The sequence below is a fragment of the Lissotriton vulgaris genome, chromosome 2_1, assembly GCF_964263255.1.
Source record: "Lissotriton vulgaris chromosome 2_1, aLisVul1.2, whole genome shotgun sequence".
Taxonomy (NCBI): Eukaryota; Metazoa; Chordata; class Amphibia; order Caudata; family Salamandridae; genus Lissotriton; species Lissotriton vulgaris.
The window spans coordinates 1,457,800,310-1,457,819,696 of record NC_141687.1 but is presented as its reverse complement, the minus strand read 5'-3'; the positions used below and the strand labels follow the sequence as shown (position 1 = coordinate 1,457,819,696).

General features: G+C 44.7%; 1 protein-coding gene across 1 annotated transcript in view; it reads left to right on the top strand.

Moving 5' to 3' along the window:
• HEPACAM (hepatic and glial cell adhesion molecule) overlaps nucleotides 1–12,636 on the top strand; it is a 1,458,998-nt gene extending 1,446,362 nt beyond the window's left edge. The window contains exon 7 of the mRNA XM_086958859.1: nucleotides 11,007–12,636. Within this exon, the coding sequence (XP_086814985.1) occupies nucleotides 11,007–11,303 (297 nt within the window). The 3' untranslated portion in view covers nucleotides 11,304–12,636. The remainder of the gene's footprint in view (nucleotides 1–11,006) is intronic.
• Nucleotides 12,637–19,387: the final 6,751 nt, after the last annotated feature.

Genomic DNA, 19,387 nt, shown 5'->3' with positions numbered 1-19,387 from the left:
TCAGCACAATCCCATTCCATCCATGCCCTCCATGATGTTTAAGTTCAAGACACCCCACAGAAAGACTAGGCCCATGTTAGACTCAAATACCCCTGGTGAAAAGGCCACAAGTGCAGCCCCAAAAAACGAAATCACTGAAAAATCAGCACAATCCCATTCCATCCATGCCCTCCATGATGTTTAAGTTCAAGACAGCCCACAGAAAGACTAGGCCCATGCTAGACTCAAATACCCCCTGGTGAAAAGGCCACAAGTACAACCCCAAAAAACGAAAATCACTGAAAAATCTGCACAATCCCATTCCATTCATGCCCTCCATGATGTTTAAGTTCAAGACACCCCACAGAAAGACTAGGCCCATGCTAGACTCAAATACCCCTGGTGAAAAGGCCACAAGTACAGCCCCAAAAAACGCAAATCTCTGAAAAATCAGCACAATCCCAATCCATCCATGCCCTCCATGATGTTTAAATTCAAGACAACCCACAGAAAGACTAGGCCCATGCAAGACTCACTACCCCTGGGCATAAAGGTTGAAAAGTAGGCAAAATGGTTGCAGGCCTAACAACAATGCCTGCATTCAAAATGGCCACTTGCCTCCCAGCACATGGCCAGGGCCTGTAGCAGCACTCAAAATGGCCCCCAGCCACATGGCCTGTCCCTCCCCATGAACACCCCCAAAAATCGAAAAACACTGCAAAATCAGCACAATCCCATTCCATCCATGCCCTCCATGATGTTTAAGTTCAAGACAGCCCACGGAAAGACTAGGCCCATGCTAGACTCAAATACCCCTGGTGAAAAGGCCACAAGTACAGCCCCAAAAAATGAAAATCACTGAAAAATCAGCACAATCCCATTCCATCCATGTCCTCCATGATGTTTAAGTTCAAGACACCCCACAGAAAGACTAGGCCCATGCTAGACTCAAATACCCCTGGTGAAAAGGCCACAAGTACAGCCCCAAAAAACGAAAATCACTGAAAAATCAGCACAATCCCAATCCATCCATGCCCTCCATGATGTTTAAATTCAAGACAACCCACAGAAAGACTAGGCCCATGCAAGACTCACTACCCCTGGGCATAAAGGTTGAACAGTAGGCAAAATGGTTGCAGGCCTAACAACAAAGCCTGCATTCAAAATGGCCACTTGCCTCCCAGCACATGGCCAGGACCTGTAGCAGCACTCAAAATGGCCCCCAGCCACATGGCCTGTCCCTCCCCATGAACACCCCCAAAAATCGAAAAACACTGCAAAATCAGCACAATCCCATTCCATCCATGCCCTCCATGATGTTTAAGTTCAAGACACCCCACAGAAAGACTAGGCCCATGCTAGACTCAAATACCCCTGGTGAAAAGGCCACAAGTTCAGCCCCAAAAAACGAAAATGACTGAAAAATCAGCACAATCCCATTCCATCCATGCCCTCCATGATGTTTAAGTTCAAGACACCCCACAGAAAGACTAGGCCCATGCTAGACTCAAATACCCCTGGTGAAAAGGCCACAAGTGCAGCCCCAAAAAACGAAAATCAATGAAAAATCAGCACAATCCCATTCCATCCATGCCCTCCATGATGTTTAAGTTCAGGACACCCCACAGAAAGACTAGGCCCATGCTAGACTCAAATACCCCTGGTGAAAAGGCCACAAGTACAGCCCCAAAAAACGAAAATCACTGAAATATCAGCACAATTCCAATCCATCCATGCCCTCCATGATGTTTAAGTTCAAAACAACCCACAGAAAGACTCAGTCCACCCACCACTGAGTACCCCTGGGCAAAAGGCCCCAAAACAGCCCAAAAATCGAAAATTCCAAAATTTTAGTTGCAGCAACTGTAATGCCCCAAACAAACTTACTTGTAAAATTTCTAATCCAACAGTGATCCGAAGAAAGTCAAAAAGGCCTCAAATCCAAATATCCAGCAGCATCCACAAAAAGTAATCCTTCCAGCTCCAGATCCAAATGAAAAGTGACCAGGAGATGGACAAAGCACTGGGAGGAGCCTGCTGGACAGGAACAGGAAGTTGAAGACTGTGGGGCACTTCCTTCCTCCCACCCCCCTCCCCCCCTCCCCAAAATGGACTCCTCGCTAAAAAAGTGCAAGCAATCGTCAACCTAAGGAGTTATTCAGATAAAAATCATCATTTCAAGAAGGTTTATGCTGCTTGCTAGTGGATTTCTTGTGCAGAATTGCAAATTTTATATTTTCGCTTGTGCGAGATTGTTGCTGCTCGCCGCATCTCCAATCTCGCAATTGCGAAGTACCGCGAGACGTGATCTCGCCGTACTCGCGTTGACAAACTCTCGCTGTGCAAGTTGGCAAGCCGCGATGACGTAATCGCGCTCGCCAAATTCCCGCGGGATCACACAGCAAGATCCAAAATGGCGCAGCACTCGCAAAATATCGAGAAAAACAACTCGGCAAACGATGATAAACGCCACACACCGCAAAAATTGTATCACCAACGCCGCACGCCGCAAAAAAAATCCGCTGCGTGCGAATTTGCAGATTTTGCGGGAAATTCGCAAATCTCGCGGATTGCGAATTTCCCGAAAATCCGCAAAATCCGCGAGCGTAACGAATTTTCCGCCCATGCTTAGTATGCAGGCGCCCCTGAAAATCCCATTGACGTGTCGGTCTTTTGCAGGAAGAATTTTGATTTTCAAGAGAAGTAACTGTGAAAAAGAAGTGTCCATCATCACCAGCGCTCCGCCCTTATCCGCTGGTTGAAATGTGATTGACGTGTCTTGTTTGAGGTCATTGAGGATTCTCTTTTGTTTCATAGACAAGTTCTGTTTCTTGAGTGTTACATATTTGATTGTCTCTAGGTCTTTTTTCACTAGAGTTTCAAAGTTGTCCAGTATTTTGTGTGAAATTGGGGACATGAATTTACTTTTAGGTTTGAATTTTTCTTGAGTCCTTGTGGTCCCATCCGTCATTGTGGTTGAAAAAAACCATTTCAATCTTAGTTTGCGTAGAAATTTGAAGAGAGCAATCTCTGTTTCTAAACCATTTGATACATAGGTTGGTACGAATGATTTCTCTTTATTGAGAACTTTCTCTTCTTCTGATGTTAGTTGCCTGCTGGAAATGTTGACTATCAAGTCGTTTTTTTTGTAACTTGTCTCTGTGGTCGTCCTGTCTCCGTGGGTTTTTTTGTGACCTTGTCCCCTACGGGTACGTCTATTCTTGATTCTGTAGACTGGTCTGGTGGGTGGACTGCTGCTTGGCCCTCCGCTAAAAAAGAAGGTTGTAAGTTCTGCGAGGTACCAGATATTGTTGCTTGTTGTGCTACTGCAATAATTGAGGTAGGTGCTGGTGGTCTTTGTAGTGAAAGATCCTCGTCCTGTACCACACTTTCTTCTGATGAGGTATTCCTTGGTGTTTTACTGGTAAATCTTTTGTGTGCATAGGCTTCCGCCCATGTGTAGACCTCGTCTAGTTTATAATCAATCGTATCTCTACGAAATTTGCGAATCTTGCGGTCATGAACCTCCTTGGCATGAGCATCCAATCTGTTGTTAATATCCTCAAGTATCTTTGTCCAATCCTCCTCTGGGATGGTTTTGGATAGCTCTTGTTGTAATTTAAAGATGTCTTACTTTAGATCATTGAGTATTTGTGAATCAGTAGTATGAGGTCTAACGAGCATTTATTCAAAATCGCTTGCCATTTGATGATAAACGCCTTGTTAAATTTGAACAACATCGGTTTGAGAGCAATTCGTAGTCCCCTTGGAATTCTCTTTACCTTGTGGTACTCAATTAAAGTTGTTGCGTGCAATCGTTGATTTACTTCCTTACGCATGATGTATTCTAGTTGTTTTAACATCTGGGTGGTAGTGCCCTTAGACGTGCTGAATGTGCGTACTTGTTCAATCAAAGAGTAGATGGAGGCTGCTTCATCTGTGCCATATACCTTAATTTCTGCTTGGTTCAAGGTAAGGTTAGCTATTTCTTGAAAAGAAGCCATTATCAATTGTAATATGGGTGCTGGTCAGGTGTGGGGCTGTGGTTAAACTGCTATGTAAGAGTCTAGCCTGCACTCCTCTATTGCTACCAAATGTTTCAATATTTTTATGAATAATTAATAGTCTGTATTGGGAGCTGCCCAGTGGTCAGTTGAGCCCACAACTGATTGTAAACTGCTATGTAGAGGCCTAGTGTAGACTAGGTCTGGACCGGGAGCTCACTCCTAATGTCCCTAAGGTTTCAAAAAAGTTTAGTACAGTAATGTAACTTATTCAAATATTTACAGAAAAATAATTCAAACACCTTGACTTCCGACATTTTGAAGCTTATTTAGTAACCATTGTTTCAAAACATTTCAACAAGAATATTTACATACATAACATCATAAAGATGTGGTATCAATTTTGCAATCAAATTGTTCTCCATGTGTAAAAAAACAATAAACAAAACCCTAACATTTCCCAATGCATTTCGGGTCAAATCAACCCTTCTTCAGGGGAATATTCAAATGTAGAAATGAAGCCGTACTTTGTTACTCAGTATCACGAACCTCAGTCTGATATCAGGCACTGCAAGGTTAATAAGAACAATTGTGTTCCTGCAGAACACGAAGTAATGTACATTTTAAAATAGAATTAACACTAATTCCAAAGAAAGATGTGCAGTTTTAGGAACGTATGTGACACACAGTGACGTGCAAGAAAGAGTGAAAAATAGTTAGGAAAATTAACGGCACCCTTCGAGAAATGTGTGCAGTTTAGGAACGTGTGTGATACACAGTAAAGTGCCGAAAAGAGTGAAAGATGATTAGGAAGACAAACAGCTCCCTTATGACAAAAGGAAATACATTTCCATGAGTCCATGCTTATCTAATCCAATGTTAATATTTAGTGCCATAGAAAGGGAAATAATAAACATGTACATAGATAGCTGCTGTTGAAATTAGAGAATAATAAAATGATAGCTTAAAAGTAATAAAGAGTGCCGTGAAATGAAACCCATATGACGCATAGAGAATATAAAAATAAGACAATGAGAGGAAAAGTTGATGAAAATAAATGAATCATGCAGAGAGATTATACCCATATAGTGCATAATATTAGAGCAATGAAAAAGTTAAGTAAACTGTTATGAGTGAAACAAGGAGGAATGTAGTGTCAATCCTGTACAATGGTGATCAGGAATAATCACGAGGTCAAAAGGTAAACATTGTAGCCAAATGATGCATAATGTTATATGCTATAGTTATGTGATTTTATAAGAAACATACCATCTCATACTGGTCATTGAGCCCACCTGGTGTCAACGTACCCAGCCTTTTTATCCAAAATGTCTCTCTCCGTGCCAAGGCTACATTGTGGTCTACGCCCTTGTGTTTCTCTACCACTTCTAGAATGGTGAATCTGAGTTGGGGTATAGAGTGATTGAACTTAATCCAGTGTGTTGCTAGGCAAGATGTTGTAGACCTGTTACGTATAGTACTTTTGTGCTCGATGATTCGAGTTTTGACTTTTCGGGAAGTTCTTCCCACATAGGTAAGTCCACATGGGCAAAGTATAGCATAAATTACCCCTGTGGTGTTACAGTCTCCACTATGCTTCAAACGAATTGCTTTGCCAGTGTGGGGATGCATAAATTCTTTGGCTTCACTCCGCTCCCACCAGCTGACCTTGGTTCTATCTGGGTCACAGGTGAATGTCAACCCTCTCAGCCCGCTGCAGTGCTGTCCTCCTGTTGGTGGCACTGCACGAGGAAAGGCGTCAGCAGACCCTCAGCCTACCCAGGGGGGCTTCCCACCAGATGTTAGTTGCTGCCCAGAGAGACTTCAGTGAGATATCCTCAGCCTGGCCGGCCAGCTGTTCTTTACCCTGTGGCTCGAGTGAAGGCAAATACTTCTCTGTGGGGGCAAGTTGCTCCTGTTACTGCTCTCTTGGGCCTCTGTCAAGGGTCAATGGCCCCCTCTCTGCCTGTCACAATGCCTCTGCGGGGCTCCAAGGGGGCTCGAGCTATCTCCTCCCCGGACTCCGCTGGTTCCGCTCGGGCTGACCCACACTTGCCCCATAGCCCTTGTGTAGATTCTTGAAGCCTACCATCCAATGCTATTTGCAGTGGCCCGCCTCCAGGCTGGGGACTCCCAAAAATGTGTAGACTGCTCCCAGGGCTGCTCCCACGGGCTGCTGCTGCATGTCGCTGGCTGCTTCACAGCCTGGTGCGGTTTCTCTGCTGGGATGCGGGGGCCTAGGTCGTTCCCACAGTCTCTGCCAACTCCACTCAGGGCAGAGCCGCTTTTACCCTATCAGCGCCGGAGGCTGCCAGTCACTACTCTGTCTCAGAAAATCACCTCTCCAGGTCCCGCTGGCCTCCTGCACACCCAAAGAAGGTCATGAGTGGGCTCTACGGTCCCGTAACTCAACACTTGGGCAGTGGGCCCAGTTGGAGAGACGGAGTGATGAGCAGGCACATCCTACCCAGTCACCATCTTTGGCCATGACCCCCAAATTTTTTTTAAAGCTACTGTAAAAATATACAGAAATTTTAATTTTTCGATAATTACCCTAGGGAGTGAAAAACATAAATATGTTGCCATAAATATGTGCTTTCTGCTTGTTCCTGTATAGCTGGGAACACAGTGCAGAAAAAAAGAAGCTAGATTACTTCTGTTTTAATTGTGCTCTGTGACTTGACCTGCTTTGCACTTGGGATCTGGCATTGTGCCTCAGAACTCCACTGTAATAAGTTATTACAGCTGAGTTTTGACTTCATTTTTTTAAAATAATCAGTTGGGTGCATCACAAGTGTCCAATAAAGAAAGACATTATAGACAGGTTTTTTTACAGGCATTGCAGAATCCAATGTGCTGGAAATGGCACGCTATACAGGGTCACCTCAAACATTTTGTTCTGATTGTACCACCCACTAAGAAGTCCTTCAAACATGTCTCTGGCCTACCACTGCAGAGCCTGTATGCGCAGTTTCACTTCCATGTCGACTTGCATTCAAAACCCCTTGTCAGACCTTAAACTCCCTTTTTATTTCATATAAGTCAACCCTAAGGAAAGCCCCCTAAGCCCAAAGGGCAGGATGCTGTGTAAGTAAAAGGCAGGACATATATTTTTTAGTTTTACATGTCCTGGTAGTGAACATCTCCCAAATTCATTTCCACTAATGTGAGGCCTACCCCTCTCATAGGTTCACTTTGAGGATTACTTAGTTAATCTATTATGTTTAATTGATGATTAGAAGGAGTAGGATAGTCATGTTTGGTACCTATAAACTTGTAATGATAAACCCTCTTTAATTTTAAAATTGAATTTATCATTACAAGTTTGAGAACACCACTTTTAGAAAGCTATACAAAAGGGGATGATGGGAGCAAATCAAACACTCACCCCCAGTCAACTGATCTGGGTTTAATCCATCATCATTCTTTAGCTCACTCCACCACCCCAGTTCAGACATGGCCATATGCAAATCAGTCTGACCCTGTGCCTCATGGGAACAGTCCAGCCCGTACTTCCAAGCCATGTCTTCCCTGGACCGGAATCAAGCATCCTAGGAGCGGTTTCTGGCTATCAGCCATCATCAGCCAGGATAGCTTGAATCCAGTGGCAAAGTGAGCAAGGGACCCACGTCTGGGAATACCCTGCCCAATCAGGGCGAACAAGGCGATACCAAAAGAAATGATGGACGGAGTGTTGGAGCAAATCAAACACTCACCCCAGTCAACTTATCTGGGTTTAATCCATCATTATTCTTTGGCTCACTCCAGTCCGCCGTTTGGGGTGGACTGTTCCCATGAGGCACAGGGTCAAGACTGATTATCATATGGCCATGTCTGAACTGGGGTGGTATGGTGAGTAAAATAACAATCGATTAAACCCAGATCTGTGACTTGGGGTGAATGTTTTGCCAATGTGCAACATTCCGACCCTCACCTTGTGTGTTTTACTTTTTGAAAGCTGCCATTTTCCTACTTTTTGTGCCTGCAGTCTGTCTTGGGTCACATGACTGGGTATAGCTGACAGTTATTTTGTACATTTTCTCCAGACAGTCACACAATAGTGGGATTAGCAGGGTCTGAATGGCCCATTAACTGGCTTGATGGTGGGCAGAGCAAAACACAGCTCCACCTGCACCTAAATAGGCTCTACCCAGTCACCTCACATTAGGCTTAATGACCCAGTATTGTCAGTCCAGCCAGCTTGAAGCCATAACACAAGAGTCAGGAGCAATTTTCCCTCTAATTTTTTCCTCTGTGTGCGTCAGTGGAGGGTCTCTGTGCGCTGCAACCATGGCTATGTGCGCCAGAAACCAAACCGTGTGTGTCTGCGCCCCCAAATGGCGCTCAAAACAATTACTTTGCAAAGTGAAAAGATGGTGCATTTTCACACATACAGCGCCGCAATAAGGGTCTTAAGGGCAATTTGCAAATTGGATAAGCACGCCATGACATGATTTGGTTAAACTGGCCCATTCTTCCCTCTGTTCCACTCGTTTTCCTCTCATTTTTTGTGCCCTTCGGCCCTCTGTTTCACTCATTTCCCCCTTTTTTTGTGCTCTTCTGCTCTCTGTTTCACTCGTTTTGCCCTTTTCTTGTGCTCTTCTACCCTCTGTTTCACTCGTATTCCACTTTTTTGTGCCCTTCTGCCCTCTGTTTCGCTCGTTTTCCCCTTTTTTTGTGCCCTTCTGCCCTCTGTTTCACTAGTTTGCCCCTTTGTGTGTGCTCTTCTGCCCTCTGTGTCACTCGTTTTCCCCTTTTTTTGTACCCTTCTGTCCTCTGTTTCACTTGTTTTCCCCTCGTTTATTGTGCCCTTCTGCCCTCTGTTTCACTCGTTTTCCCCTTTTTTGTGCCCTTCTGCCTTCTGTTTCACTCGTTTTCCCCTTTTTTTGTGCCCTTCTGCCATCTGTTTCACTAGTTTTTTGTGCCTTCTGTCCTCTTTTCCAATAGTTTTTTGTGCCTTTCTGCCCTCTGTTCCACTCGTTTTTTGCTTGTTTTTTGTGCTCTTCTGCCCTCTGTTCCACTCGTTTTTGTGCCCTTATGCCCTCTGTTTCACTTGTTTTCCCCCTTTTTTGTGCCCTTCTGCCTTCTGTTTCACTCGTTTCCCCCTTTTTTGTGCCCCTCTGCCCTCTGTTTCACTTGTTTTCCCCTTTTTTGTGCTCTTCTGCCCTCTGTTTAACTCGTTTTCCCCTTTTTTGTGCCCTTCTGCCCTCTGTTTCACTAGTTTCCCCTTTTTGTGCTCTTCTGCCCTCTGTTCCACTCGTTTTTTATGCCCTTCTGTCCTTCTTGCCAATAGTTTTTGTGCCTTTCTACCCTCTGTTCCACTCGTTTTTCCCTTGTTTTTTGTGCCCTTCTGCCCTCTGTTTCACTCGTTTTACCCTTTTTTGTGCCCGTCTGCCCCCTGTTTCACTCGTTTTCGCCTTCTTTTTTGTGCCCTTCTGCCTTCTGTGTCACAGCTCTTGTGTGCTGTGAGGACGCGGGGCAGACTCTGGCCTTTTGTTTAAGTATTGCTGTTAATCAGAGCCCCTTCACGGGCTCCTATTAACAGCAATACTTAAACAAAAGGCCAGAGTCTGTCGTGCACTTTCCTAACAAAAGCGTAGACAGTTTCCAACCACAGCGTGTACTTTAGCGCAGGCTGTGTTTTGAAACTGTCTACGCTTTTGTTAGTAAAGCGCGGGACAGACTCTGGCCTTTTGTTTAAGTGTTGCTGTTAATCGGAGCCCGTAAAGGGGCTCTGATTAACAGCAATACTTAAACAAAAGGCCAGAGTCTGCCCCACGCTCCCACATAGCCGCAAGCGCCACAAGCCCTCCCCCGCCTCCTTACCTGCATTCCTCACGACCGCTCCGCCGCATTCGGGCCGCTCGCTTGTTTCAAAGCGGCCAGCGACGTGACGTCCTGACTGTGTGCGTGCTCCATGCGAGGTGGTGCGTGCTGAGGTCAGGAACGGTGCGCGCGTGCCCTAGAGGGAACGGTGGTCATGAGTCTCCAAGAACTTCAAAGGACCTTTCCAGAAACTTCTCCCACCTTCTAGTAGCAGGGCGCCAGCAAATACATACTGGTCCTCAGACAACACCAAATCAGTTTGCTACTGGACCTGTGGGAGGACTCTCAGAGGACTGCCTGATGCCGTGACCTGCTGTACACTTGGATTGCTGTAGTACCAGGAAGGACTGTTTTTCTGCCTTTATCTTGTCTATAACGTTCAGAGGCCAGCCTGCATTGGAGCCCTGCATTTCCACCTGCAACCAGGACTTCCAGAAATGACTACAAGGGCTAGTTTTGATGGCCTCCTGTTCAGAGCCAAAGGGTTATAACAGGCTCCCACCATCTTGAACCCGCACCTGGACCCAGCCTGAGTGAGTCTTGAACCCCCAAGACATCTTCATCCACTCCCTGACCCTTGGTTGGAGTGCTAAAGGTGCCCAGCTGGCCATTTACTAAAACCTAGAACTTGCTAATTTGAACTTAAACTTCAAAAATTCATAATACGGGTACTGCTAATTGGATTTTGATGGTTTTGGTGTAAATGAATGTGTTAAGATTGATTCCGTTTTCTAAAATTGGTTTGGGATTTTTATTGTGTCATGTTTTCACTGTATTGCTGTTTGTGTGCTGCATAAATACTTTAAACAATGCCTCTAAATTTAGCCTGACTGCTTTTTGTGCCACGCTACCCAGGATTAAACACAGGTTAATTTTGTGACTTTTTGTGGTTCACCCTGTAAGATATTGTGGCTGTTGGTTGACCAGTGATCACACCCCTGTCAACCAAACAACCCAATTTCCCACACCATGTATTATACAAGCATAACGTGTGATCGCCTTTGTAGTATAAAGTATTTAGATCATAATCTGTGACTCAGGTGTGAACAGCTGACCAAACCCAGTTTGTTCAGTTTTGGGTACAGTTTGAACATTTTTATGAATGCTTTGCATACTTAGGAGCTTGTAAATGAAAGTTATATTTGTGTAACTAAATACAAATGTATTCCATTGATCACACGTTCCTTGTCTTCACAGGAACTGCCTGAGACAGAAGATGACTTTCTCACTGAAAGCCCATCAGATCACAGCTCCTTCACTTATTCCAACTCTCCAGTTCCAGCATGCACTTCACCAGCACCAACTCCTCGATCTACTCACAGGTACCACCGGTCTCCAGCCAGGTCACCAGCACGCAGCAGCATCCACAAATCTCCATCCAGGGCACCAGGCTCACCTCAACGCTCTGAAAATGAGACACGCGTTGGGAGGTCAGTCGGGGTTCACATGAGCCTTGAGCAGGATGAAGCTAAGTCTGCAGAAATGAAGGCCTAGTAATTGTACAAAAGAGGCTTTCTGATTCTCATATAAGGCAAGACTAATAACAGAGGAGGAGCTACGGCAGCCTTCCATGTGTATATGTGCATTTGAGAAATTCATACTCACTATATGCACTGTGTTGTTGTTTATTAGTATAAAAAGATAATACAAGTTGAATCTTTTACATAGCGATTTTGTACTAAATTGCTAGACTTTGTGATATGGATCAAATGAATGTGAAGAGCTTACACTGTATTTTCTTTATTATCACACAGGCTTATTCTTCAGATGCTTTAACGTGTATTCGAAATCTGTTACAAGATCTTGATTATGTTCACGTCAGTTTCAAAACCGAAAAAGAAATCTATGATTTTAAGCTTAGTTCTGTACATCTCAAATTACATTTTGCATCTCGAAGAATTTATACTGACTTGTTATATCATTGTCATGACTAAAGGCTCGAATTAGAACACTTTTTTTTAGTGCAGCTGGTATTAATGGATTTCTTTTACAACATCTTTCGTCTACTTGTTTCATGACCTATTGACATCTACGCCTGCAGATCGAACTCTTAGCCTTAGAAATCCACAAGTATGGCAGATTTTCCACAGTCATAGATTCATGGTGAGGTGTGGGATGGTGTTATTCTTATTGTTAGTTGCACTAGCATGCTGCACAATATGTGATCCCAGAGGAGGAGTAGGAGGCCAATAAAAACCGTAAAGCACCCACAATGTTCCTAAATAGTGGGTATTCACAAACACACTTCATGATGGGAAACATCCTTTACAACGCAACTTTTACCACGCAGTGCTTTTACATCGCAACTTTTACAACGCAAACCATTACAACGCATTGCGCTGGGGGGCGCTGTAGGATAGGGAATAGATTTAATTTACTATCCACCACCTTCCCTACTATCCACGGGGACTGGAGTTGGAATAGTAAATTAAACTATTCACTATCCAGCACCTCTCAACACTATGCGTTGTAAAGGCATGCAATGTAAAACTTGCGATGTAAAAGCATGCGATGTAAAAGCATGCGTTGGGATCTCATACATCCTTCATGATTGTTTACACCACATTTGCATGCTACATGTTTATGCATAAATGCAATACTTATTCCTTCAACTATCCAACCTACTGATAATTGTAATTATGGGTCAGTATGATCTGTCATGGATATCTTTCATTTGCATGAATTTCTATCCATACTCTTCATGATTTTTATTAATGTATACAAAACACTAAAAGAAATGTACTTTTTCTGACCAGATGTCCACAGTTGGTGCTTTGTGTTTTTTTGCACTATTTCTACTAAAAACTTTCAAACTGAATATTTCCGGTTCTACTGATTGGATCTTTGTCATTTTGGTCTTGTTTTATTCATTAAAAATACTCTGTGTTTCGTAACTGGTGTGGTTTCCTTTTGTGGTGTGTTGTCACTGTGTTACTGTTTGAAGTGTTGCACAAATAATTTACACTTTGCCCTTGAGTTGAGCCTGACTGCTCTGTGCCAAGGTACTCGATGGTTGAGCACAGGTAAATTTAGGGTTGCTTTTGACTTGACCCTAAAAATTATTTTGGTTGCTGCTTGAGAAGGATTCACCCATCTCTACCAGCAACTCAGTTTCATGCACTGTGTTCAGGGGTGAGGATTTGGACTTTTGCTTGTGCAGTGCTATACAGTGCCAGTAGTGTGCAGTGCAATGCTTTGTTACACTACCACCCCACATAAATACACCCTGAATTGGAACTCCCTACCAGAGCAGGAGACTGTGTTTCTTCACTTCGCCTGTCCCCAGAGCATTTGGTGGACAGGAAGACAGATTCAGGTTGTAACAGGCCAGACTTAAAATGGAGGAGAAGCTGGTTTTAGAAGAGAAAAAATATTATATTGGTTATTGAGAGGAGCCTTGGGGAGCCGGACCCTAAAGCTAGGCAAGCAGAGCCCAACAGCATTGGTAGCTGCATTACCTCAGTGTCTGATGAAGATAAGAACATCTGTATCCCCAAAATCCTGGTACCACCTAATGTGGTGGGAGATGATATTGATAGATGGTCTTCAGATTATGAGGTGACCCTAAAAATACACAAGATCCCCAAGGAGGACTGGGGATGGCGGGGAGGCCTCTGGAAGCATATTTCCCCTGTGAGAAAGGACACTCTTCTGACCCCAGAAGTAGAGGACCAGACCAGGTATAACCCTATGAAAGCCATTCTTCTAATCAAATCTGGGCTGACTGTTGAAAAGTATTGCAAATGGTTCAGGGACAGTCACAAACCCCCAAACAGTCTTGGGTGGATTTCTTGGATTACTCTAACAAGGCACTGAATGGCTGGGTGAGGGGCAGCAAAGTTGATGATTACAATGAGCTGTACAACTTGATTCTCTTGGAGCACATGCTCAATATTTGTTTTACAGAGCTGCACCAGCACCCAGTGGACAGCAAGCTGACTGACTCCGGAAAACTTGTGAGGAAGCCGACATCTGGGTCAGCACTAGAATGTTTATAAAGGCATCAGGGTGTACTTCTAAAAGGGCAGTCAGGAGTCCCACCAGAAGAATGTGGAGAGGGAGAGAAAATCTTACTTAAAAGCAAGGAGTTCTCAAAAAGCCCTCAACATAGTTCCCAAGGAAACAGTGGTAACCAGTACCAATCTAAGCCAAAGGAAAAGGGATTTTTTGATAAACAGACATGTGGGATTGTCCGCCAATGCACAGAGTGTTACATATATGGGCACCCCAAGAGAGACACCAAATGTCCCAAGAGGGCACAACCCCCAACCGGTGAACAGACACCTTAGTTGGTGAGTGTAGAACTGAAAAAGAGATGTAATCCCAGGTAACATTGGGGAGCAGACAGGGGTAATGCATGTGTTGCTGGGGAATAAGGAGGTGGTGACAAAAGCTCATATGCCTGAAAATACTTCTAAGTGGGTCACCAATAATGGGCAGCGGGTGGAGGCTCTGAGAAAAATAGGAGCCAGCATGACTGTAAAATGTCAGCTGGTGTCCTCTGAGCTTTAGTACCTAATACATTCCACCAAATCATAGTTGCAGACAATCATGAGAGTCATCAACTGGTGGCTCTGGGTCTCTTTGAGTGGGAGTGGTCCCAGGTTCTTTAAAAGTAGCTGTAAGCCCTGCCATGCCCGTAGATTGTCTGGTAGACAATGTCTTGGAGCACACAGATCCATCTCTAAACCAACCTCAGATCCTCTAATACCTCATACTCACCTTGGGCCCATAAACACACATTCACACACAGGCCAGTTAAATCTGCTGGGGTAAATTTTTATATTTGTGTTTCTAAGATTGGTTATCTATCATTTCTAAGCAATCTTTCACATATCAAAAAGTTCTTTCCTTTGGTCAATGGACCATTAATTGAACTAGTTGATGATGAAATGACATGAAGAACGTCTATTTTTCTCTGGAATTAATTAACCACAGACTTGGGAAAATTTTCAACGCTTTATCTAAATGAAATTCATGTGAGCGAAATTCAAAGTACAGTACAGTCTAAGTCTCTCAAGGAAGGAAAAATTGAATCAGCAAGAATTTTCAATGACAATACTCAGAAAAGAGAGGATAGAGAGAGCAGTACAATTACACATTTACAGAATCATAAATACATAGAATGGTGTGAGAACAAACCCCTTAGCCAAAGAGTTGGGAAGGGTCCCCCGGGAAAGGTCAGGAGACAAAGGCTTCAGCTTTCAAGACAGGATTTAGGACTGGAGAAGGTGACCTCTTCTAGATCCAACGCCTGCATCGCACCCCTCTCTGACACTATCTTCCTCCTTGATTCTTCTGCGATTTTCTTCTAATTATGTTGGCTTAATTTGAAGTCTGCAATGCGATTCTTCTCAGCATTCGCTCATCACTCCCACAGCATACGGAGCTCTGCAGCATTCCGGTCTCTCTGTTCCGAACAGCATAACGGTCTCTCAGCATAAACTAACTATTTATTTATTTTCAAAGTTTAATATAGCTCGAACATGACCAACGAGGGTATCAGATCGCTTTACAGATTATGCATCACGATGGTTATAAGCAAACAAACAAAATTAGCATGGCAACAAAATCAGAGTCTAATTGACAAACATTATTCTAAGGGAAGAACAAACACAACAGAATCGTCAGCTGGACAAGGTCCAAATCTAGTAATGTCCAAGAAAACCCGTGAACCAAGTGGCTGGGCCAGAGTCAGCGGGTATGGGCCAAAAAAAAAAAAATAAAGGAGCCATGCTAAAGAAGAAATTTCTTCATTAGGAGTACTTTAACTTCTTTTTTGAAGAAGATAGTGGAGGGGTTCACCCTGACTTCGGGTGGAAGGTTGTTCCAGATCCTCAGCACCATCCCTGAGAAGGTTCGGCTGTAGGTCTTTTTTTTAAAAAAAATTGTGGTTTCGCAAAAGGGTGCTGTACTTCTGGAGGCTCTAGAACCGCAGGAGATCTCCAGTTTCCAAGCAAGGTACAGCTAGGTCTTGAAGGGGATGGCCTTGTGAGCCATGCATGCAATTTTTAACTGTATCCGACCTTCAAATGGAAGCCAATTCAGGTCCTGCAAGTCTGGAGAGATGTAGTGGTATTTTATTGTGCCAGTTAAGAGTCTAGAGGCGAAATTGAGGGAAGCACTAAGATGAGCCGTCCTTACTCTAGGCAGGCCACAACGAGTTACACTACCATAGTCCAGTTTTGAGATCACTAATGCTTGTACTGGCACCTTCAGGTCATGATCAGAGAGAAAAGTTTTGAGTTTCCTGAGCAGGCTGAGTTGGAAATTCGCTCCTTTGGTGAGGGAACTTATGTGCTTCTACATGTTCAGGTTTTTGTTCAGAACGGTACCCAGAGAAGATGCCGAGTCCATAAGGTGCGGTCTACAGTTAAGAGCAGTCAGCTGGTTCAGCCATTGCTCCATGACAGGGGATTGGTTGTGGGCTGAGATCAATAGGAATTCCGTTTTAAGAGCTTTTAACTTCAGGTGATTACTTGTCAACCAGCTTTGTGTTTTCAGCAGGACTGAATTGAGGGACTGAATGTCTTTGGGGAGGCGATCTTCAAGTATAGTTGGGTATCATCTGCTTACATATGATAATGAATGCTGGATGATTTTAGAATTTTGGTCAGACAGGATGCTCCATGAACATGTTAAAGAGGTTAAAGAGGGTGGGGTACAGTGCTGAACCTTGGGGAACCCCCAAGTAACTGTGGGCCAAAAATCTGTTCCGCTCATGGAATTTGCGGAATTACGGCAATTTCGCTATCCACGGATCTCACGAAATTGCCGAAAAATCAGCAAATCCACTCGCGGGTGGATTTATTTTTTGGCCCACAGGAAGCACTTACAGTTAAGTCAGGTGCTCGAGTTGAAGCTAACTTTGTAATCATTTTAGAATGGCACCGGCAAGCTGGCACACATGGTCAGTGGAGACAAAGCGTGGAAGGGTATACTCAGATGTGAGTCCCTAGCTCATTGCACCATCAGGATTCAAGCAAGCCGGGCCGAAGACGGCTGAAATGCCAGAAACCGGTCCCCGGTAGCTTGTTTCCTTCCCAGTATAAGAATTGGCTTGGTAGTTTGGTCTGCCCTGTTCCCATGATGCACTGGGCCAGGGTCAGACTAATTTGCATATAGCCAAGTTCTGAGCTGGGATGGTGCAGTGAGCTAAAAAACGGTGATGGATCAAGCCCTGATCTTTGGACTGGGTAAGAGTGGTCTGCTTAATTCAGACACTCTGTTCATCACCACCCCCTTTTCTGAATCATTTTTGTCCACCATAAGCGTGGAAGGGTATACTCAGATGTGAGTCCCTAGCTCATTGCACCATCAGGATTCAAGCAAGCCCGGCCGAAGATGGCTGAAATGCCAGAAACCGGTCCCCGGTAGCTTGTTTCCTTCCCAGTATAAGAATTGGCTTGGTAGTTTGGTCTGCCCCGTTCCCATGATGCACTGGGCCAGGGTCAGACTAATTTGCATATAGCCAAGTTCTGAGCTGGGATGGTGCAGTGAGCTAAAAAACGGTGATGGATCAAGCCCTGATCTTTGGACTGGGTAAGAGTGGTCTGCTTAATTCAGACACTCTGTTCATCACCACCCCCTTTTCTGAATCATTTTTGTCCACCATAAGCGTGGAAGGGTATACTCAGATGTGAGTCCCTAGCTCATTGCACCATCAGGATTCAAGCAAGCCGGGCCGAAGACGGCTGAAATGCCAGAAACCGGTCCCCGGTAGCTTGTTTCCTTCCCAGTATAAGAATTGGCTTGGTAGTTTGGTCTGCCCCGTTCCCATGATGCACTGGGCCAGGGTCAGACTAATTTGCATATAGCCAAGTTCTGAGCTGGGATGGTGCAGTGAGCTAAAAACGGTGATGGATCAAGCCCTGATCTATGGACTGGGTAAGAGTGGTCTGCTTAATTCAGACACTCTGTTCATCACCACCCCCTTTTCTGAATCATTTTTGTCCACCATAAGCGTGGAAGGGTATACTCAGATGTGAGTCCCTAGCTCATTGCACCATCAGGATTCAAGCAAGCCGGGCCGAAGACGGCTGAAATGCCAGAAACCGGTCCCCGGTAGCTTGTTTCCTTCCCAGTATAAGAATTGGCTTGGTAGTTTGGTCTGCCCTGTTTCCATGATGCACTGGGCCAGGGTCAGACTAATTTGCATATAGCCAAGTTCTGAGCTGGGATGGTGCAGTGAGCTAAAAAACGGTGATGGATCAAGCCCTGATCTTTGGACTGGGTAAGAGTGGTCTGCTTAATTTAGACACTCTGTTCATCACCACCCCCTTTTCTGAATCATTTTTGTCCACCATAAGCGTGGAAGGGTATACTCAGATGTGAGTCCCTAGCTCATTGCACCATCAGGATTCAAGCAAGCCGGGCCGAAGATGGCTGAAATGCCAGAAACCGGTCCCCGGTAGCTTGTTTCCTTCCCAGTATAAGAATTGGCTTGGTAGTTTGGTCTGCCCTGTTCTCATGATGCACTGGGCCAGGGTCAGACTAATTTGCATATAGCCAAGTTCTGAGCTGGGATGGTGCAGTGAGCTAAAAAACGGTGATGGATCAAGCCCTGATCTTTGGACTGGGTAAGAGTGGTCTGCTTAATTCAGACACTCTGTTCATCACCACCCCCTTTTCTGAATCATTTTTGTCCACCATAAGCGTGGAAGGGTATACTCAGATGTGAGTCCCTAGCTCATTGCACCATCAGGATTCAAGCAAGCCGGGCCGAAGACGGCTGAAATGCCAGAAACCGGTCCCTGGTAGCTTGTTTCCTTCCCAGTATAAGAATTGGCTTGGTAGTTTGGTCTGCCCTGTTCCCATGATGCACTGGGCCAGGGTCAGACTAATTTGCATATAGCCAAGTTCTGAGCTGGGATGGTGCAGTGAGCTAAAAAATGGTGATGGATCAAGCCCTGATCTTTGGACTGGGTAAGAGTGGTCTGCTTAATTCAGACACTCTGTTCATCACCACCCCCTTTTCTGAATCATTTTTGTCCACCATAAGCGTGGAAGGGTATACTCAGATGTGAGTCCCTAGCTCATTGCACCATCAGGATTCAAGCAAGCCGGGCCGAAGACGGCTGAAATGCCAGAAACCGGTCCCCGGTAGCTTGTTTCCTTCCCAGTATAAGAATTGGCTTGGTAGTTTGGTCTGCCCTGTTCCCATGATGCACTGGGCCAGGGTCAGACTAATTTGCATATTGCCAAGTTCTGAGCTGGGATGGTGCAGTGAGCTAAAAAACGGTGATGGATCAAGCCCTGATATTTGGACTGGGTAAGAGTGGTCTGCTTAATTCAGACACTCTGTTCATCACCACCCCCTTTTCTGAATCATTTTTGTCCACCATAAGCGTGGAAGGGTATACTCAGATGTGAGTCCCTAGCTCATTGCACCATCAGGATTCAAGCAAGCCGGGCCGAAGACGGCTGAAATGCCAGACATCGGTCCCCGGTAGCTTGTTTCCTTCCCAGTATAAGAATTGGCTTGGTAGTTTGGTCTGCCCTGTTCCCATGATGCACTGGGCCAGGGTCAGACTAATTTGCATATAGCCAAGTTCTGAGCTGGGATGGTGCAGTGAGCT